General features: G+C 47.9%; 1 protein-coding gene across 4 annotated transcripts in view; it reads right to left on the bottom strand.

The window, feature by feature from the left end:
* The window catches only part of Spink4 (serine peptidase inhibitor, Kazal type 4), a 48,925-nt gene that overhangs the window by 5,215 nt on the left and 21,250 nt on the right, over nt 1–22,460 (bottom strand). For 2 of the 4 annotated variants that reach the window (XM_063288151.1, XM_063288150.1), the window contains one exon: nt 934–974. In XM_063288151.1, coding sequence (XP_063144221.1) covers nt 934–974 — 41 coding nt within the window. Of the gene's footprint in view, nt 1–933; nt 975–6,447; nt 6,550–15,321; nt 15,691–22,460 lie in introns of those variants that run through there. The other 2 variants (NR_172724.1, NM_001395750.1) reach the window with 2 other exon arrangements.

The following is a 22,460-nucleotide window of genomic DNA, read 5'->3' as shown; positions in this document are numbered from 1 at the left end:
CTTGTGGGAAGGCTTATAGCTCAATTAGACTCCGAGTGAAAGGTTCTCTCAGGCTGAACTGACTCAAGACTGGGACTGGAGTCTGGATCAAAGAAAGGGTGAGGCGGGGGGGCAGTGTAGGGGAGCAGTAGAAACCCATGCTCTAGCGTTCAGCATGGTGGTGCAGAGCTGTGAGCCCAGCAGTTGAAGGTGGAAGGAGGAGAATCCCAAGGTCAAGCTTTTCATCAACTAGCTGAAAATCGGCCTCTGCCATGTGAGGCCTGTTTCAAAAACCAAAGCAAGTGCACTCCAGAGACCCCCAGATCAGACGCCGAGGCTTTGTAAACTTGGGTGAGCTGTCTCCATTCTCCGAGCCCCAGCTTCCTCATCAGCGAAAACGGCACATAACTGTTCTCATGAGGATCAGCCTATAAAGTATCTGCTTCTTTGGAACCAAGTAAGGGATACTGGATTCGGACGGACTACCAAATAGGGAAGATTCTGAGGCTGCTGCTTGGACCTTGTCACTGGGAGTGTGAGACCCAAGGGGGAACCTGGCAGGGCGGTTTGACGTTTGCCCACTTAGAGTGAAGGGATGAAAGGAGGAGATGTGCTTGGCTGACATCCACAGGGCCTTCAGTGTATTGAGGTGTGACCTCTTTGACCTGAAACCTGTGGGCTACCCTGTGCCACACAGAGCACAGCAGGTGAGGTGTCCTGCTGTGTCGGGGGGGGGGGATACCAAGAGAGAAAAGGACCTTGGAAAGCAGGGATGCAGCAGATCCTGAGGGCTGAGGCCAGGCTTGGAGCTTGGGCCTGTTCTGTCTGGAGGAGGTATTCTGAGGAAAATGCAGGTGCAGGAGGCCACCTTGGCTACCTTGGGACCATTCAGTATCAGCAGAAGGACGGATGTCCTAGAGTGGATGAGAGGACTCCTGAGTATGATGTCCTTACCATTCTGGAGAAAACAAGCCTCGCTGCGGACACCGGCAGTTCTGGAGGACAAAGAGAACAAAGCAAGATGCTGTCAGATCTGGCTGCCAGGTCAGAGTCTGGGGACCCCCTCCTGCTCTGGGGCACCTGGCCCAGGCTCTGTGAATCAGGACTTCTTGAGGAAACATCGGGTTGGGTTACATGAATAAAGACAGGAAGTCTGGTATTAGGGGGTGACAAACCAACCTGCTTCTAATTAGTCCCAGTGGAAATTTTGTGTCCTGGAAAATACTAATAATATAAAAAAAAAATCAGCAGTTAGCTGTATGCGGGACACTGCAAATACGTGTCTTTTGGTACTCTCTACACCTCTTGCCACCCAAACAGGAAGGAAGGGCGGAGGTAGTAAATGTTATATCTGTGAGTCAGAGTTCAGCACAGGCCTAAGGTACCAGCCTTGGCTGCTGGAAGTGCTAGCTGTTCACGATCAGTCCCTTCCTAGGAATGAAGCTTAGGGAATGGCGCCGCCTCATTTGACCTTGCCTCCCAGATCACAGATATACCCCAAGCAGCCTTCTGGAACACGCTGAGGTGCCTCGAAAGCTCCAGAGCTTCCTGCAAGGCCACCTGACACATGGTTACACTCAGCCAGCTCCCTCACCCTGGGTAGCTAGTACTTCCACACTTCTCAGTGATGTGTGCAGGCTCAGGTCTGTCTGCCGGAGAGCTCGACAGACCTATGACAGGCCCAGCTTGAATGACAAGGTCAGACAAGGCAGAGCTCGGACTTACACACAGGTTCACCATCCCAAGTTCGACTCCCTACACACACAGTTATTGCCTGGAAGACTTGGCTGAGCCTCTTACAGGACAAGAGAAAAGCCGTGTGACCATGGGCTGTAGGCTAATGTCATTATGCGGGTGAAGGCAGATACAAGATAAAGCAAGGCCTGTCATTGGATGAGAAGGCAGGGAGGGAACAGAGGTTTTAGAAGGAGAGGGAGGAGCAGAAAGGGAGAAGTAACGTGGAGGCAGACGTAGACGATCCTTGCCGTGCATCTCTATGTAGATACAGGTTGTTATGAGACTATTCTTAAGGGATGGATGTGTACAGGATTCTGTGTGTCTAGATGAGCAAACTATATCATATCTAGGTGGGTGATTTATATCCTTATCAATTGGTTGTAAGTTAATGGTGTGGATGTATTATACATTGAATAATTAACATATAGACCTGATATAGGTGGATGGGGCCCACGCCAGCATGGCCCACAGAATGCAATGTGTGTGTCAGGTGTGGTATCAACCCTCCGAGGGGACAGTGTGTGAAAACAGTAACAGAGAACAGCAAGAAGGCGTGGATCTGCGAGGAGTGGAAACTCTCAGAACTGGTTGTGTACTTTTCTTTTCTTTTTTTTTTTTTTTTTTTTTTTTTTTTTTGGTTCTTTTTTTCGGAGCTGGGGACCGAACCCAGGGCCTTGCGCTTCCTAGGCAAGCACTCTACCGCTGAGCTAAATCCCCAGCCCTACTTTTCTTAATTTTACGGCAACAATGGACATGGCGGGTGGGCAAGAGAACATGAGCTGTATCTAAGGCCCAGGTGGGAGGAAGAGTGGCTCTGAAGGTGGGAGAAGGGATGGGTGCTTCCCGATGCCTCTGCAGGGCCGTCCAGAGCCTGATGGAGCTCTCTCTACCTCATGTTGAAGAGCCCAGCAGTGCCCGAGGCTGCAGGGAGGTGGACTACATTTCCGGATGAGCGGAAATCTGCGTTATTGTAAAGGAAGCTGCCTCCAGCATTAGAGCTTCACACTGACTGCGAGCTTAGCTGATTTGATCTTCTCGGAGATTTCTCAGGCAGAGAGAAAAAAGGGACTAAAACTGTCACCCTGGTATCTTGCTCTGTCATCTTGGCAATGGGAGATCGAAATATAAATCTAACCTTGTCGCCACACTGCTCAAACGTTTCTGTCATAACTAAAAAATGACCCGAATGTCTTCCCACAGGAGAACAGATAAAGTGTGAAGCTTACATACGGTGGAGTACTACACAGCAAGAAAAAAAGCACACTCAAGAGGCAGGTCAGGAGGATTACCACGAGTTCAAGGCCAGCCTGCACCCACACATGGAGTGAGTTCCAGATCAGCCAGGGCAACAGAGTAGGACCCTGTCTCAAAACAACACACAAATAAACAAACAAAAAGCAACCATGGCTGTGGTGTGTGTTCATTAGTTTTCATTGCTGCTACAAAATGTCATGACCAAAAGCAACTTCTAAAAGAAGGAATATGTTCTGTCTTTTGGTTCCAGTGGGATAAGAGTCCATCGTGAAAAGGAAAAATGGGAGTAAGCAGTAGACGTGGTTGCCGGTGTGTGCGTGTGTGTGTGTGTGTGTGTGTGTGTGTGGTGTGTGTGAATGTGTGTATGTGTGGTGTGTGTGTATGTGTATATGTGTGGTGTGTGTGTATGTGTGGTGTGTGTGTGTGTGTGGTGTGTGTATGTGTATATGTGTGGTGTGTGTGTATGTGTGGTGTGTGTATGTGTGGTGTGTGTGTGTGTATGTGTGGTGTGTGTGTATGTGTGTATGTGTGGTGTGTGTGTATGTGTGGTGTGTGTGTGTATGTGTGGTGTGTGTGTATGTGTGTATGTGTGGTGTGTGTGTATGTGTGGTGTGTGTGTGTGTGTGTGTGTGTGTGTGTGTGTGTGTGTGTATTTGCCTCTGAGCACTGAACAGAACTGCTGCCTTTAAGACAGGGATGGTCCAGGATGGACCAGCAAGAGAGAAATTTCTGGAGGGGTGGAAAGGTTCTGTATTTTGTGTATCTTATTTGTTTTTTGTTGTTAAGACAAGGTCTTGTGGGCTGGAGAGTTGGCTCAGTGGTTAAGAGCACTGGCTGCTCTTCCAGAGGTCCTGAGTTCAAAATCACAGAAACCACATGGTGGCTCACAACCATCTGTAATGAGCTCTGATGCCCTCTTCTGGTGTGTCTGAAGACAGTGACAGTGTATTTATATATAATAAATAAATAAATCTTTAAAAAAATAAAGGGTTCGAGAGGTGGCTCAGTGGTTAGGAGGATGGTTGCTTTTCTAGTGGTCCTGAGTTCAATTCCCAGCAACCACACGGTGGTTCACAGACATCTGTAATGAGATCTGATGCTCTCTTCTGGTGTGTCTGAAGACAGCTACAGTGTACTCGCATACATAAAATTAAAAAAAGACAACATCTTACTATATAAACTTGGCTGGCTTGGAACTTGCTATATAGATCAGGCTGGCTTTGAACACATGCAGGAGATTAAGGTGTTTCTGCCTCAAGTCCTGGGATCACAGGAATGTACCATCTTGCTCAGCTGGGTTCTGTATCTTATTCACGTATTTTATGTATATAAGTGCTCTGTCTTCAGACACCAGAAGAAGAAATCTAGTCCCATTACAGATGGTTGTGAGCTACCATGTGGTGGCTGGGAATTGAACTCAGGACCTCTGGAAGACCAGTCAAGTGTTCGTAACCTCTGAGCCATCTCTCCAGTCCTCAAGTTCTGTATCTTGATAGAGGGTTTGGAACATCGAGGCGTGTGCATTGTCACAGCTCATCCGTAAGATGTACTGAGTAGAAACACCATGTATTCCACGGCTGGAACTATGAGGAGAAGCATTTACAAAGGCTGAGCGAGTGTGGTGGTGGAGGCCTATAATCCTAGCTCTTGGAGAATTGAGGCAGACGGAGCAGAAATCCCAGGTGAGACCCAACTATACAGCAGAACAAAAACATCAAACATTTAAAGGCAGAATGCCTCTTCTCTGGCTCCCATCCCTGTCCCTCAGCTCCTTCTGGACCAGCATTCCACAGTCACATGTTCAGGGCCCAAGGGTCCCTCGCTGCTCATTGTCCTGAAGCAGCGGTTTCTCTGACTCTTGCAGACCTGCTGCCTGAGATGCCTCATCCCCAGTCTCCTTCTATGAAGCCACAGCATCCTCCCAAGGCTCAGAAGCTTTCCCTACTGTCCCTCACAGTTCCTTGAGAAGACCTGGATTTGAGCTTTGTCACAAAGCCGAATGTTGTCCCACTCACTGGGTCACCCCTGCCTCCCTATGAACCCAAGTTTCTTGGGACTCCCTGTGGTACTTCATCAGAACCTCACCCAGTGAACGTTCAGGAACTGAGCTCTGAAGTGTGTTGTGGGAGACCTTACATGGTCAGAATTTCTTCCTAGGGCTGTGAAAAATTGTATTCAACCCCCGGCACCCCTTGCCTTGACCCAGGTACAGTCTTCTTCATTCAGCCAAGGTTGGAGCCTGAGATGTGTACAAGGATCTTCAAAGCAGGCTGCTTAATGTTCCCATTGGAAGAGGAGGCACATGGGAAATGAGGAACAGGCATGGCGGAAGGCAGCCTGTGTCCGACCAGAGACTGCAGGCCCCTTCCTCATCACCGAGCTCCCAGCTGTGAGGGCATGAGGCAGTGGGCACGGAGTCAATGGCCTCGAGGTCCTGCTGCACATTGCTTTATGTGACTCTCATCTAGTTCATCCCAGTGGGCCTCTCTGCCTCTGCGTCCTGTTTATACTCAACATACAAGCTAGAACATTCTTTAAAGGTTTAACTCCACTCCAAACCTGACACTGGCTCCCTCTGGCTTCACTCTGAGGAAAAGGTTCTCATGCTGACTCCCAAGACTTGGCCTAACATAGCTCTCGGCTGCCTCTCTCCTCCTCTCTTCTCCTCCCTTTGCCCCTCTCCTGTCTTCTCACTCTGTACCATGCCCTTTACCCCTCTGCATCCACACTGTACCTCAAACACTCTACCATGCTTCTACCCTTGTATCGGCTGGTTCCTCTACTGGAATATTCTTGTCCAAAATACCTTCACCACCTCACCTTCCTCAAACCTGAATCTAAGAGACCTCCCCTGACTTAACACTGCAGCTCCCTCCCAATCCCCATCTCCAAGCTCCATATTTTTCTTAGCCTTTATCGTGTTCTTGTATACCATTCATTGCCTACCACCACCTTCCTACTAAGTTTAAGATCTCTTGGGACGGTGCTATTTTTGGATCTGGCTGCAGCTATGAGACTGATAGGATGCTCCAGGCCTTGAGGAAGTCACCTCTGGTCTATGTGTCTAATAAAACAACCCCTCCCCCCTAGCTTAAGTGGTTGTCTTGGGTCCCATACTATACCTTGTCAAAACAAGTCTCTCTTAGCACTCACCACCCCACAGGCAACCTGGGGCCTGGCTGTTCCTTCTATCTCCTCAGTCTCCAGTCCATAGTCACTCAATGCAGCTTCAAACTGAAACAGCACCCTACTTCACAGTTCCACGGGATGGGGACTTGGCAGTTCTGGTCCAGAGTCAGGACTGAACCCATCTCTTTTCTCCCAGTGTTTTGCCTACTATAGTAGGGTGAATGCAGAAGGAAGAGCTATGCAGAAAGCCCAGGCCTTCCAGAAAGCTCCAGGCCTTGCCTCTGACCCGCACCATCAAGCTCACCGGCTAAGATCAAGCTACAGAGAGACCATGTTCTGCCCACTCACCCCTGTCCATGGCAAGGAGGGGAACCAAGGTCAGGGTGACCAACCACAGATGCATCGCCATTCTGCTTGTGAGCTGTGTGACCTCAGCCAACTGTGGGCTGGGACCTATTTATTGTCTGATCTCTACCCTTATCTTATCTGGTGACCAGTTGGCAGCCACAGTGTCACCTCAAGTTAATCTCTTCATCCTGACACCTGGAAAGGGCTTGCTCAAGGCTCGAGGCTGACTTTGTGGTGCTGTGACAATGGGTCCTGGGGCCCAGGGACAAAGCTAGGGTTGGCAGGTGTCCAGGGTGAGCAAAGGGTTGGACAGGTTGTAAAACTGACTTCGTGCGTCGATTAAAGCAAGAAGTGGGAGGAGGGAGTGGGGCAGAGAGAAACACTAAACAGAGCAGAGACGAAGCAGGGAATGAGAGTGGGTGGGATGGGGGTGGGGGGGGCACAGAAGGCAGGGATGGGGAAGAGCGTCACAGGTGCCTCTGCCAGGGCCACGTCCGCCAGGGCCGCCTCTTTTAAATCCATGAAAAGCCACGTTCCTTATTTGGACCTCACATGAGTGTTTATTTGGTTCTGGTGCTGAGGATTGAGTTTGTATCTCAGGGGTGCGGGGCAACCGCTTTTCTGCTGATCTCCAGCCCCCTTTCAACTTATTGAGACAGGATCCCTCTTAGTTGCGTACTCTGGCCTCGAACTTACTCTGTAGCCCAGGCAGTCCTTGAACTTGGATTTTCTGCCTCATTCTTCCAAGCAGCCCAACCAGGCCTGCCCAACTGGGTCTCGGTTTACCCGTATACAACACGAAGATGATAGTTCTGGCTCCAGCAGGGACAGTGGTGGAGCAGACAGGAAACCACTTTCCCTCATATGGAATAAGGAAAAGGGAAATAGAACTGATTTGAAGAACTTTTTTAAAGTGTTTTTTTAGATTTTTTTTTTTTGGTTCTTTTTTTCGGAGCTGGGGACCGAACCCAGGGCCTTGTGCTTCCTAGGCAAGCGCTCTACCACTGAGCTAAATCCCCAACCCCTAGATTTATTTTTTATTTTATGAATATGAATGTTTTGCCTATATGTCTATGTGGACACCATGTGCATGTTTGGTGCCTTCAAAGGTCAGAGAGGGTGTGAGATCCCCAGGAGTCATGGACGGCTGTAGAATGCTATGCAGGTGGGTGCTGACAAGAAAACCCAGGTCCTCTGCACAAGCACCAAGCACTCCTAACCAGGGACCCATCTCTCTGGCTCCTAAGACCTGCTTTTATTTATTTTTTAATGTTTTAGACATTTTTCCCTACATACATATGTGTCTGTGGGCTTGTGTGTGGGTTTGCACATGTATGAGTCCAGATGCCTGTGGAGCTCAGAAGAGGGCGTCAGATCCTCGGGAGCTGGAGTTACAGATGACTGAGCCATCTCATGTGGGTGCTGGGAGCTCAGCTTGGATCCTCTGCAAGAGCAGTATATGCTCTTAACTGATGAGTTCGTCACCCCTACCTGCAGCAGCTGTCCCCGTTAGTGGGGACAACTAACGGACCAAATACATACATACATACATATACATATATATACATATATATATAGATAAATACATGCATATATTTTACACTATATATTTATACCATATATATATATATGTATATGGTATATATAATTATACCATATAGGCACTAAAGAAATGGCTCAAAGGACCCGGGTTCAATTCCAAGCACCCACATGATGACTCCCTCCCATCAATAACTCTAGTTCCAGGGGATCTGAAATCTCTTCTGACTTCATCAGGCACGGGGCACACACATAGTGCACATACATATTTGCATGCAAAACATTCAAACACATAAACTAAATCTAAAAGAAAACAAAATGACAGCATACTTTACATACTCTATGGACAACCCGAGTTCAGCCCCTAGGAATCACATAAAGGTAAGAGAGAACAGACTCACAAAGTTGTCCTCTGACTTATGATCACCCCTCCCCCATACACACAGCACACATGTACGCACAATAGTAAATGGCAAATTCTACGCCCCAATCCTTTAGAAATGTTTTTAGGCCGCCTGTGCCCATTTGCGTTGTCACGGGATATGGACAAGTTTCCTCTCAAGAAAAACAGTACCAGGGCTGGAGAGATGGCTCAGCGGTTAAGAGCACTGACTGCTCTTCCAGAGGTCCTGAGTTCAAATCCCAGCAACCACATGGTGGCTAACAACCATCTGTAATGGGATCTGATGCCCTATTCTGGTGTGTCTGAAGACAGCTACAGTGTACTCATATACATTACATTAAATAAATTTAAAAAATGAATTCATATAAAAAAGAAAGAAAAGCATAGTGAATCAGTAGGAAGATTCTTTGGGTGTTGTCAGGCAGCGAGGAAGACACCTCTACAGCCCGATTGTCTCCTGCCTGAAGTACCCCATTGGTCCTTGAAATAGGTAGCGGCACCTTCATGCCCCTTGGCTGCTTCTTTCCCTTGCACAGTGAGGCTTTGGGGGAAGCTCTTCATTGCTTATCTGATTCCTGCCCTGTCATTGGCTCACATCAAAGTGAGACATAGGAATTTGTCTCCTCCCTCATTTTGAACTTTAAACCTCCACCAACATGGCCGGAAGATGTTCGTGGATCCAAGAAATGGCTTGGGCTGGGGAGATGTTCAGCCAGTGATTAAGGGCAGCTACTGCTCTTGTGCGGTAACTCAGGCTCCGGGGAATCTTTCGCCCTCTTCTGGCCTCTGAAGGATCTACACTCATGCACAAATACTGCCTTACGTACTCATAATAAGAATAAAAAATAAAATCATAAAGACGGGCCTGAAAATACAGACCACTAGTAAACTCCCAGAAGGCTGTGAGGGCCGTGGAGGAGACTGTGAGACTTGTATAGCCGCCATGACACCAGGGAAGGAACTGAGCAGGGAGATCCAGGAGAAAGGTCAAGGCCTATACAGGTGCTGGGTTCCACACGGAATAGAGATGCCTAAGTCCGGGTACCACCGGGGTCACTGGCCATTTCTTCATGTGCCCTATTGAGGTAAATTCCAGGACATGTGTTTTGGCCACCAACACTCCTATCCTCACCGGAGGCCCTCCTGCCATCTGTTCAGCTTGGGCAGGGCTAGAGCTCTTCTGGGAACACTGCCACCTGTCAATGACAGAAGCAGCTCATCCGTGACGTCTGATTCACAATCCCAGTTCATAGATGAAGGGAATAGGATCTTGTTTGGTTCAGAATGGATTAACTGAGCTCAAGCAGGCTTTGGGCCTGCCAGATGGCATGGTCAACATGGCCAGCTTGTCTCTAGACCACTTTCCCTGGACCCAGCCCATATCCTGCCCCACCCTTCCTGAAGTCTAAAGTGTCCTCCCCAATCCATGTATCTGCTGTGACACCCAGTGTGTTGTGACAGAATCGCGGGCTCGGACAGACCATACCAGGCCAATGAAGTTCCACATGGGAGAGGTTTATTGGGGGAGGGGGTGACAGAGGCAGAGGGAAAGAGAGAAAAAGAAGGGGCAAAGGTCAGGAAGGGTATGCTTTTTATTTAAACTGTGTCATAACCGCTCGCAGGTGTAAAGGTGGGAGCTAAACCAAACAGATGCTGGAAACGTATGCCCGTTGCCATGGCAACAGATGGCGCGGGTCCCTGTCGCCTATGGAGGACATCACCGCTGGGTTCAGAGTCAAAAGCCGGATCCTGATACCAACACAATGGGTGTTAACACCCACTCTAACTGGGAGGCCCGTCAGAACCCACCAAGCTCCACATACAGCCTGACTGGGCTCCTCAGACACCTCACTCTGAAACTCACCATCCCCATTCTGCTTGTCTGTTCTCAGGCTCCCAACATGGGAGGGAGGGATGCCATTCACTTGCTTGAGCTTCGAGTCTAAGGAGGGTTTTCTTAGCTTGCTGTTAGCAGGGATTTGCAAGCACAGGCCACCATGCCTGGTTTTATGTGGAGTTGGGACTGGAACACAGGGCTTGGAGCAGACAAGGCGAGCACTCTATAACTGAACCACATATCAAGTCTAACTTGGCAAATTAAGGGATGCATTGGAGTTACGTCCAGGAGTACCACAAAGTCCCACCCTGTCAGCGTTTGGACCTCTGACATATTTTAGCTTTTCTAACTGGGGCAGGGTGGAGTGGTAGTTGGATTCCTAGGGCCCCCCTCTCCAGTATTAGCAGTCTCATTACCACAGATCTAGCTGCTGCATACTTCTCTTTATCGTGTTATCGTCCACAGAGGACTTAACAGGCTGAAGTCATTCCTCCACAGGGACATCCCATCCTGCCACACCGCAGACAGGATGAGCATCTACTATGTGGCACACCAATCACGTGCCACCTCCTGGGCCGTTGGTTCTCAACCTTCCTAATGCTGAGGCCCTTGAATACAGTTCCTCGTGTGGTGGTGACCCTCCCCCCCACCATAAAACTGTTTTTGTTGCTACTTCATAACTGGTAATTATAATTTTGCTACTGTTATGAATCGTAATGCAAATATCTGTGTTTTCTGATGGTCTTAGGTGATCCACAGGTTGAGAACCACTACCCTGGAACTCCAGAGAGCAGTAAAGCTCACAGCCTAGCCTTGAGGAGCTGGCTGTGAAGTGCAGTTGGGATAGGAACAGTTAAGCTGTAGTAGTAGTAGTAGTAGTAGTAGTAGTAGTAGTAGTAGTAGTAGTAATAGTAATGGTGTTGCAAAACAGCTCTCAGCACTAAGTCAATAAGTGTTTACTGTCATGTAAAATGTTAGTGCCTGTAGCCTGGGAACATGGACTCACACGGGCCTAAATTACATGTTGCAATATGGAGATGGTTTCGTGAGTTTTTACAGTCACAGAACAAAAGAAAGTCATAAGTCAAGGCACAAATACATTGGTGGGGGCATCAGGTAGTTGGGTTACGGTAAAAAGTGGGGAATCCTCTCGCTCTTGCTCTTTTTGCTCTTCTCTGCTCTCTTGCCCTCTCTCCTTTGTCCCTTCTCTCCCCAACCCCCTCTCCCACTTCCCTCCACGTGCCCATGGCTGGCCTCCTTTACTTCTCCCCCCTTCTACTCTTCTTCCCTCATTAAACCTTTCCGTGAAAAAAAGGGGGGGGGGGTTGTCTCTGCTACGGTCTCAGATACTATCTGATGACATTCTTAGCCCTGGTGTTGATGAAAGCTAGTGATCTGCTTTTTAAAAAAATTCTAGAAGGTTTTGTCTGATAGGCGCGGGAAGTTGGGCTAAGAACATGTTAATGATTAAGCAATTACTTAGGGAACTAAAGATAACCCCGGGGTAATTTGGCTCTGGATCCAAATATTACAACTCCCCACATTCACAAGGTTCTAATCAGTCAATCAGCCTTGTAGGATCCTCTTCTTTTTCTTTTTCTTTTTTTTTTCGGAGCTGGGGACTGAACCCAGGGCCTTGTGCTTGCTAGGCAAGCGCTCTACCACTGAGCTAAATCCCCAACCCGTAGGATCCTCAAACATAGCCACCCCATTTAATTTTGTTTTCTAGAAACTACAGTTCACATAGGGAATATTTCTACTTCCTTTGTATCCTATAGACTCCTTTACTTAATATGTCCAAAAGTCAACCATCTACCCAGAACTATTCAAATGTACAGGTGGACAGTATCACCGTGATCCTGGCACCTAAGGCAGAGTAGGGCATCACCCTGCCCTTCTTTCTCATCTTGCTGGCCACGTTATGTTGTGTACACACATGGTAGGAAGGAGCTGGTGCTTTATTCCAAACTATTTCTACAGTTCTTGGCCAACTTCTCTAGGCACACAAGAACCCAGCATCTCCCTCAAGACCTAGGTGTGGTTCTCTATCTCTAAAAGCTGCCCCAAGACCATCATCTGGGCCACAGACAGCAGTTCAAGTACCTTTCTTCTCCGCTGGTGCATGGAGGGAGTCGTGTCTTGATACCACACAGTTGGAAGGACTATCATCCAGTTCTCATCTTCTGAGTGGACCTGTGCAGGAGACCTGGTGTTCTGAACTGTGCACCACTTAGTCTACAGGCTAACTAAGGGACTTGATAGCCTTCCTTTCCTTCCACAGGTTTTGTGGTTGCGCTTGCTTTTTGGGGGATGGGGGTGGGAGGTGGGGGTAGGGTTTGAGACAAGGTTTCTCTGTGTGGCTCTGGGCTGTCCTGAAACTCTCTCTGTAGGCCAGCCTGGCCTTTTATTCAGAGATCTGCCTGCCTCTGCCTCCTGAGTGCTGGGATTAAAGATGTTTACTACCATCACTGGCTTTCTTCCACAGTTTTAAAATTATATGTGTGTGTGTGTGTGTGTGTGTGTGTGTGTATACATATACATATACATATATATATATATATACTTTTTATTGGTTCTTTGTGAATTTCATGTTATGCACCCCAATCCTAATCATTGCCCTGTGGGTTTTTGTCTGCCTTCTACCCTTGCAACCTCCCTCCCCACCAAAACAAAAGAATTAAAATCAAAAGAAAAAACAGGGGTTGGGGATTTGGCTCAGTGGTAGAGCACTTGCCTAGCAAGCGCAAGGCCCTGGTTTGGTCCCCAGCTCCAAAAAAAAAAAAAAAAAAAAAAAAAAAAAACAAAAACAAAAACAAAAAACAAAACAAAACAAAACAAAAACAAACAAATAAAACCAAAAAACATCTCATCGTGGAACCTGAGGTGTGTTACAGTATGTCACACAGTATACCCTTTCGTCTTCACTTGCAAATGACTTCATTGCAAAAGTACAAAGCTTTTCTATGCCTGCCCTTGCTCTACATAATGACATGGAGACCTGGTATATATATTAAAAAGCTTCTTGCACTATAGCTGGGCAGGGCCCTCATCTATTCTAACCATATTCTAACTTGCTTATGGCTGCCTTTTACCCATCTGTTTTGCCCTGGCTGTTCCTACTCCATTTGTCCTCTCATGGAGATTTACCACACCCCCTCTCTCTCATCTCTGTGTACCCCCCCCCCCATTGGCTGGTCAGCTCTTTATTAACCAGTCAGAAGTGGTGGAAAACAGGAAGTGCTTGACAATGCCAACATCCGACTGCAACCAGATCTCTGGGTACAGAAATCAGCATCTGCATACACAGTGCACGCAAACATCTTCCAACACCTCATTGCAAGGACTCAGTGGTCTGTTTTGAGGCCTCTGCTACACAATCAATACCGGATCCTCACTGGGACTCCCCTCAGATATCCCGTTGTTGCCCTGTGTCATGGAGATCCTGAAGTTTTGGTTCTGCAGGATCTGCCCCTCCATGCACTCCAGCAGTTCATAGATGGAGTAGATAATTGGGATGGGCCAACCCAAAGCTCTGGGTGACTGAGTTGGTCAGGCTGCCAGCTCTCTAGCAGTGCCCTGGCTAGCTCATCCAGTGCTAAAGCCAGTAAGGGGAGGGACTAGTTCACCTGTGCATGTACCACCAGCCTTCAGGGCCAGCTCTACTATGCTGCTCAGGCAAGGTACAGCCGCTCTCCTGAGTGCTACAGCCAGTGAGGAGCAGGGTCAGCTCAGTGAAGCCCTTGGTCAGCAACACATACCCCTGCTGTTACATGACCATGGTCCTAGACATTGGCTCTCAGTGGGCTGGAACTTCACCATGACCTCAGGTGGCAGGGCAGGCTACTCACATTGGTTGTTCCTCTCCACCATACCATCTGTACTTCCGCCTCTCTTCATAATGCTCAAACCATTCCACCCCTTTCTCTCCCATCTTTCCACCACATCACCTCTTAGTGTCTTTCGCCTACCCTGGTGGCTGGTGGCGTGTACACAGGTGATTTGGCTCTGCCCCTTGCTGGCTTTAGCACTGGGTCAGCTAGCCAGGCCAGTGCTGGAGAGCTGGCCCTGGTGGTGTGATGCAGGAGGGCCGGCAGGCTGACCAACCCGGTTACCACTCAGCCCCACAGCCAGGGCTTTGAGTTGGTACACCCCAACATCTACCCCATTTAAAAGATTTACTAAGGGTTGGAGAGACGGCTCAGCAGGTAAGAGCATACTGCTGTTGAACACAACCCATGTTGAATTTCCAGTACCCATTTTTGGTGGCTTACAACTGCAGTTCCAGGCCAGGCCTGAGAGATGGCTTGGTGTAAGAGTGCTTCACCAGTGAGTGTCGGGATAGCCAGGTCTACAAAGAGAGTTCCAGGAGAGCCCAGGCACATAGAGAGATCCTGTCCAAAAAAGCCCAAACCAAACCAAAAAGTATCAACACAGGCAAACGAGCAAGCAACAGCAAAAAAAAAAACAAAAAAAAAAAAAACAAAACAAAACAAAAAAAAAAACAAACTCTGGGGTTGGGGATTTAGCTCAGCGGTAGAGCGCTTGCCTAGCACGCACAAGACGCTGGGTTCTGGGTTCGGTCCCCAGCTCCGGGGGGGGGGGGACCTCAAGTGAAGACTGAGATTGGGTTGTACAATGCAGATGCTCATCTCTCCAGCAGATCAGAGTAGCCATGGAACTGGCCTTTTATTATTAGCCAAGATGGTATGAGCCACATTGTTGCCAAAGGAGCAGAGTGAAATCATTAGCCATTGTGCTGTCTAGCTTTGTGCTGTCTATCAGAAGTCTTAACTCAAAGATCGTTAAAGCTAAGAAACCCAACCTGGTCCACTTCCCCTCAAGAAAGCTCTTCACTTCCGGCGGCCCTTTCAGCGGCTCCTGTGTGTTGATCCAGAGGCAGGTGAAAAAGAGATTTCTTCTGTTCTAATGGCACTCCCTAAATATTTACTGTTCGGGAGAATTGATGGGTGAGGCGTCAGAGCTGGTCAGCCCCTCCCTCCTCGGTGATTGCCTCCTGCCTAGCCTGAAAGTTGCCAAAGATCCTGCACGCCACTCTCTGCAAAGGTGGGTGTGGGCAGGGCATGATTTGGCTCACCTTGTCCCTTCCACTTGCCGGAAGAGTTCCCGGAACCCTGACCAACACCTCTTCCTTTTAACTTTTCCTGACAGCTGCAGGTTCTTCCTTCCGGGATTCCCACGTAGCGCCGCTGGGAGCTGGGAAGGGCAGGAACTTGTCTTTCCTCGCCGCGCCTGCCTTGGCTTACATGTTGTGCGACCTTGCACGCTGCTTTCCTTTTTCAAAAGCGGGACCTCAACTGCTGCTAGACTGGATTAATGGGGCAGTTTAAGTGCTGTAGCCAAGCTTGCTGCACACTGACAGTGTCTCTTCACGGTAGCTATCTCAGCTCCCAGATTTTGTGGATGAGGAGATACCCCTCTTAGAAAGACTCCAGATCTATCCTGAAGGCATCACCTTCTGCCAGCCTTTCCCTCTTCTAGCAGCAATCTGCCTGTCAATAGCTCTTTAGCTAGCTGTGGGCTTCACAGCCACCTCCCCTCTTCCGTGCTGGGATTTTATCTGGCATGAACTTGCACAGGTCTTGACTGCTCTGTCGGTCTCTGGGGGTTCATTCGCGCATCTACCCTTTGTGTCTGGAAAATGCGGTTTCCTTGGAGTCCTCCACCACTTCTGGTCCTTAACCCCCCACCCATCCCCAGACTGCCCCCCTGCCCCTGTAGGTCTCTGAGGCTTGAGGGGAGGAGTGTGATATAAACATCTCATTTAGGGCTGAGCTTTCTTTCCAAAGTCTCTTATTCTCTGTACTTTGACCATTTGGGGAGGAGGAGAGCTTTCACGAAGGAGTAATAGAGTACAGTGTTTTAAAGGGATTAAGGAGTAAGTGTGGTGGGGGATGGGAGGTCAGGACGGAGGGGGACAGGGAGGGGGAAAACTAACACTAAGGGGCTTTTGAAAAGCCACATGAGGGGTTCCGGGGCTCGGGTTTGCTCGTGGGGTGCTGCCTGGGTCCTCTCCGCGGCGGCAGCGGCCGGGGGGATCTGCGCCGCTCTTTCCGGGGGCCTCCGTGCACCAGGGTTCCAGATGGCGTTTGGTGTTTTCCTCTGGCGTCTGGATGTGCGCGGAGTGCAGTCTCTTCTGGTTTCCCGGGCGTGTCTGCCTCTCTGGGGGTTTGGCTCTCCCTCCCACGGGATTTGGGTGCAGGGGGTTGTTTGTCCGTCTGTTTCCTTCGGGTTCTGGCGGTGTCTCGGGCGCGGGGGTCCTGCCGCTCCTGGGCCCTCCCCTGCGGGAGCCCAGAGGCCTTGTGCAGTTGCCTCTTGGGCCAGGGATGTGGGCGGGGGTGGGCAGTGTTGGTGGTCTCCTCCGCTCTGCAGCCTCGGGGGTGCCCGCCTGGCCGGGCGGTGGGGTCTCTCTCCCGCGGGGTTTGGGAGCAGAGAGCTGCTGCGGGCCGGGATCCGCGGGTGTCCTATTCTTTGTTTTTGAGAGGTTTATTTATTTCATGTATGAGTACACTGTAGCTCTCTTCAGACACACGAGAAGAAGGGCATCGGATCCCATTACGGATGGTTGTGAGCCACCATGTGGTTGCTGGGATTTGAACTCAGGATCTCTGCAGGAGCAGTCAGTGCTCTAAACCACTGAGCAATCTCTCCAGCCCTGTTATGACTATTCTTAAGGAATAAATGTGTATAGGATTCTCTGTTGTCTAGATGGGCAAATTATATCTTATCTAGGTTGGCGGTTTCTATCTTTATCAATTGGTTGTAAGTTTATTGTGTGGGTGTATTGTGGATTGAGAATTTAACATGGAAATCTGAGTGTTGAGTCACCAAAAAAAAAAAAAAAAAAAAAAAAGAAAAGCCACATGAGAACTTACTACTGTAGAAGTTTCCTAAAATATATACATGTATGAAAAAAGTTTAAATGGAATGTTTATAAGGGGAGAACAATACCTTAACTAGATACCTGGAATAAAGTCCCCATACCAAGAATGGATTCCCTCAGAGGTTAGGTTTTAAGATATATATCTGAAGGGACAACATAAGCCCCTTTTGTCTCCATTTAAGGACCAGGCCTGATCTTGAAAAAAGGCCTTTGAAAAACTCCAGGAACAGACACGAAGTCCCAGAAACAAGGCCAAAGACAGCAGCTCCAGGGATAAAATCATAAAATCCAGAACAAGGTCATAAAACTACCTCCCAAAGAATGGCCTGGGGATAACCACAAAAATGGGGAAATATCTCAGAATGGGCCATCTGTGCTGGGCAGACCTATCTCATTCTGTGGTTAACCGTTCCTGACAAAGGAACGTAGACCACTGACCACCTGTGACTAGCGCCCACCAATAAAATTTTAGATTACCTGATCCCTCTAGATCGGTTCCCAGGTTCCTTATAAATCCTTTGTGCCTTTGTCTTGGGTCACCATTTCAAGAACTGGTTGACCTTGCCTTCTAGTTGTCTTTGCATACTGAGTCTGGGATCGTCCTTCTGGGATTTTCGGACCCTTACATATCTATCAGATATGATAAGATATTTCTCTGCCAGAGAAATGAGTCACTTCAAGCCAGATTAAATTATATTAAATGCAGGCTTATTGGGAAGCTGCTCTCTGGTGAGTTCATTAGCCCCAGGGACTGAGACCTGGAAAGTCACCATGGGCAGGGGGCTAGGGGAGGGGAGTAAGAGAAAGAGAGAAAGAGCACATAGGCAGGGAGAGAAAAGAGAGAAGAGAGCCTCTGGGGAAAGGGCAGCCCAGCCCCTGGGCTGGAAAGTTCAGGGTTGGGGACAGGGTATGCCAGGTAGGGATTGAGGGATGCTGAGAGAAGGTCTGCTTTGAATTGTAAAATGCGCACCTCAGTTCCTTGTCCCAGGGTCCAAAACCAAACTGTGTGTGTGTGTGAGTGTGTGTGAGTGTATGTGTGTGTGTGAGTCTGTGTGTGAGTGAGTCTGTGTGTGAGTGTATGTGTGTGTCTGTGTGTGAGTGTGTGTGAGTGTGTATGTGTAGAGTGTGTGTGAGTGTGTGTATGTGTATGTGTGAGTGTGTGTGAGTGTATGTGTGTGTGAGTGTATGTGTGTGTGAGTGTGTGTGTATGAGTGTATGTGTGAGTGTGTGTGAGTGTGTGTGAGTGTGTGTGTGTGTGTGTGTGTGTTCAATGTGTTCTTTCAATGTAGTCCTGGCTGTCCTGGAACTCATTGTATAGACCACGCTGGCACTCACAGAGCTCTGCCTCCCAAGTGCTGGGATTAAAGGGATATGCCACCACATCATGTACACCATACTTTTTATATATTGTTTAGAACATTAAACACAAAGGTGCATACACTTGTCAAAAATAATTGATATATTTAATTAGCGCTGGGGATGTAGGTCAGTGGTGGAACACTTACCTGGCTTGTTCAAGGCTTCATCCCAGGCTGAGAAGAAGAAAGCCTATGAACAAGACCCCTTGACCTTGAAGATAGTCATGCACTGCAGAATGACATTTCAACGGCGGGCAGACAGCAGACAGCATACTTAGTCACCATCTGTAAGATTATGAGGAGGCTGGAGAATTCTTATCATCTAGTGATGTCCTAGCCACAGTAACACAGCGCCATGCAATACTCACATGTTTGTGGGACTGCAGTGCCAATTGTACAGAAGTGTAGCTTGGGGTCTGCAAGATGGCTCAGGGGGCAAAGGCTTGCTGCTAAACCTGACAACTTAAGTTCAATCCTCAGGACCCACATAGTGGAAGGGGAGAACAGACTCCTGCAAATTGTTCTCTGACTTCCACTTGGCTATGTGCGTGGGATGTGTGTGCATGCGCACCCATGCAACCATACACTGATTAAATAAATTTAATAAAAAGTATATCTCATAAACCTATATACAGCACACGATACATGGTAATGTCAGTAAATGAGTGTATGGCCCATCCTGAGGTTACATGCTTGTAATCCCAACAGGTAAAACAAGAGAATTGTAAGTTCTGGGCCACCCTTGGTTACATAGAGAGATTCAGCCTCAAAACAAAGGATATTAAATAGATGACTATGTTATTAGTGTATGCTTTACCGTGATATATTTTTTGTTAGTTTAAAATACACTACTTTTAATTATGGAAAACAGTGCACTGTAGCCAGCTAGTTCACCTTTACTGATTTTCTTAGTTGTGATTTACCTGTAAATATGACATTCATCCACTGGCCTCCTGATACAGTCTCAAAATGTACAACTGATCTGGGCTACTTACTGTACATAAATCTTATTTGTTTGTTTGTTTGTTTTGAAAGGGAGCCTGACGAAGTGGCATGTCTTTAGTTCCAGCCCTTAAGAGACAAAGGTATGTGGATCTCTATGGGTTTGAGGCCAGCCTGGTCTACATTCAAGTTTCAAGTCAGTCAGAAATACACAGTGAGCTCCATCTCAAAATAAGTGGGGTTAGGGGGTTGGGGATTTAGCTCAGTGGTAGAGCACTTGCCTAGGAAGCGCAAGGCCCTGGGTTCGGTCCCCAGCTCCAGAAAAAAAGAACCAAAAAAAAAAAAAAAAGTGGGGTTGGGAGGGGTTTGAAGGGGAGTGGAAGAGGGCTGGGAGGGGGCTGGGGAAACAGCTCAGCAAATAAAGGGGCTTGCTGCTAACCCTGAGGGCCCAAGTTTGATTCCCAGAAAACACAAAGTGGAGAGAGAGTACGGACTCAGGCAACTTGTCCTGTGACCTTCACACAAGTTGTCCTGTGACCTTCACACAAGTTGTCCTGTGACCTTCACACAAGTTGTTCTGTGACCTTCACACAAGTTGTTCTATGACCTTCATGCAAGTTGTCCTATGACCTTCACACAAATTGTCTTATGATCTAAACACAAATCATACTCTGACTGATGTGTTTATAAAAAGATAGAGAGGATAGGTCCCGGGTTGTGGCACCAATGTTGTATTAATAAAAGGATAAAGAGATGGGGGATGGAGGTCTGGGGAAAAGGGGTGCCTCAGTGGGCCCATATTGAGGGACCAGCCACACCACAGTATAATATAGAATAGAGTTTATTCAGGCCATGAGGAGGGGAGCTAAGAAGGTAGTAGGGCAGAGAGAGAGAGAGAGAGAGAGAGAGAGAGAGAGAGAGAGAGAGCGGCCATGAGCATGTGGAGAGAAGAGGGGGAGGGGAATGGGGAGAGAAGGGACAGAGGGGTGAGAGAGAGCAAGAGGAAGCAGGAGCGAGAGAGGAGGAGGCAAGTAGCCCCTTTTATAGCGCCAGGCATACCTGACTCTTGCCAGGTAAGTGTGGGAGTGGAGCTTAGACAGAATGCTAACAATGACCTTCACATATTACTGTGCAATGAGCATGCCCACACCCCACTTCTCCAACCAGACAAGCAAACAAGTTAAAATACTTTTAACTGGAATTCTGGCTCAATTTGCAGTTACTGCCACAAGGTGGCAATGATACCTAAATCACAAAGGTTTAACTCTTGAATGATTTCATCATTCTATCCTGAGAGGTGGGATGATTTTTGTTGTTGTTGTTTTTGTTTTAATTTCATTTCTGAGACTTGTAGCCCCGAGTGCCTTGAACTCCATATGTAGCTGAGGCTGACCTTGAACTCCTGATTCTTCTGCCTCCACTTCCAAAGTGCTGGAGTTATAGGCATACTGCTCCACAACTGGCTATGGAGAGCTTATCTTTTCTTCTCTTTTCTTTTCATTTTCTGACGGTCTTTCTGTATAGCCCCGTCTGTCCTGTCACACACTCTATAGACCAGGTTGGCTTTGAACTCACAGAGATCCACCAGCCTCTGCCTTTGCCTCTGCTTCCTAAGGGCTGTGAGTGAAGGTGGGAGTGTTTTTCCTTGAAAGCGGGAGGCATTGTATTGGAGGCCTCTTTCTGTATCTATGCTTTCTCCTCCAGTGGTGCCCAGCTTTAAGAACCCATTTCTGTTGTAGGTGCACCTACGCCATTGATCCTTGCTGTGGTAGAAGAGTGGGCGGCTGCTAGGATGGTGGCTCTTACCCATAATCCCAGTTCTCGAGGCTGAGGCACAAGGATTATGAGTTAGAGGCCAACATGGCCTTATTTAGAAAAAATAATCACGAGGTAAACAGACAATGCATATCACATAATAACCTCATCTCCTCCCTTTTTGTTTCTTTTTTTAAAAAATTATTTATTTATTACGTTTACATTATACAGCTTTCTGCCTGAATGTAGCCTGCAGGTCAGAAGAGGGTATCAGATCTCAATGCAGATGGTTGTGAGCCACCATGTGGTTGCTGGGATTTGAACTCAGAACCTCTGGAGGGGTAGACAGTGCTCTTAACCTCTGAGCTATCTCTCCAGCCCTTCTCTTTTTGTTTCTTAATAAATTGCCTCCATTTTTTTTTTTTTTTTGGTGCTAATCACAGCTGAATTCAAGTGATGTCCTAAAGTTTTGTTTTGTTCCCATGTACTTGTGCATGTGTTGGGGGATATCCTATGTATGTGTTTGGGTGTCTGCGTGTGTGTGTATGTGTGTGTGTGTGTGTGTGTGTGTGTGTGTGTGTGTGTGTGTGCTTATGTAGGCCAGAAGTCAACATTGGATGGCTTCTATTTTTTTTTAAAAATTCTTTTGTAAATAATCATTTTTTATTATCTGGAATCTCTTTTTTAAAAAAAATTATTCATTTATATATGTGAGTACACTGTCGCTGTCTTCAGACACACCAGAAGAGGGCATCGGATCCCATTACAGATGGTTGTGAGCCACCATGTGGTTGCTGGGAATTGAACTCAGGACCTCTGGAAGAGCAGTCGGTGCTCTTAACCACTGAGCCACCTCTTCAGCCCCTATTTGGAAATCATATCATTCATCCTGATCACACCTCCCGGTCTTCCCATGTCCCATGTTCCCCCCTTCCCCATGAGCCCCACCCACACAAAAAAAAAAAAAAAAGAAGGGGAAAAAAGCCATTCATTTTGTGTTGTTTATATGCTCACTAGAGCATGATCCAATTCCTAGTGGTCAGCCCTCCCAAGAGAGGATGAGTCTTTCTCTGTCTATGTCTGCACCAGAAACCATCAACTCCAGAGAGCTGTGCTCTAGGCCAGCTTGGATTGGGACCAGCTCTCCTGCAACCACATTCATTAAGCTTCAAGCAGCAGGCATCCACATGGGCTTCAGTGGTAACATGGGCCACAGATATTAACACAGCACTTGGCCATATAAGGACCACTGAACCTCTCATGGCCCTCAGTGGCTGC

The sequence above is a fragment of the Rattus norvegicus genome, chromosome 5 (genome assembly GCF_036323735.1).
Source record: "Rattus norvegicus strain BN/NHsdMcwi chromosome 5, GRCr8, whole genome shotgun sequence".
NCBI lineage: Eukaryota > Metazoa > Chordata > Mammalia > Rodentia > Muridae > Rattus > Rattus norvegicus.
This window is presented reverse-complemented; position numbering and strand designations above follow the sequence as displayed.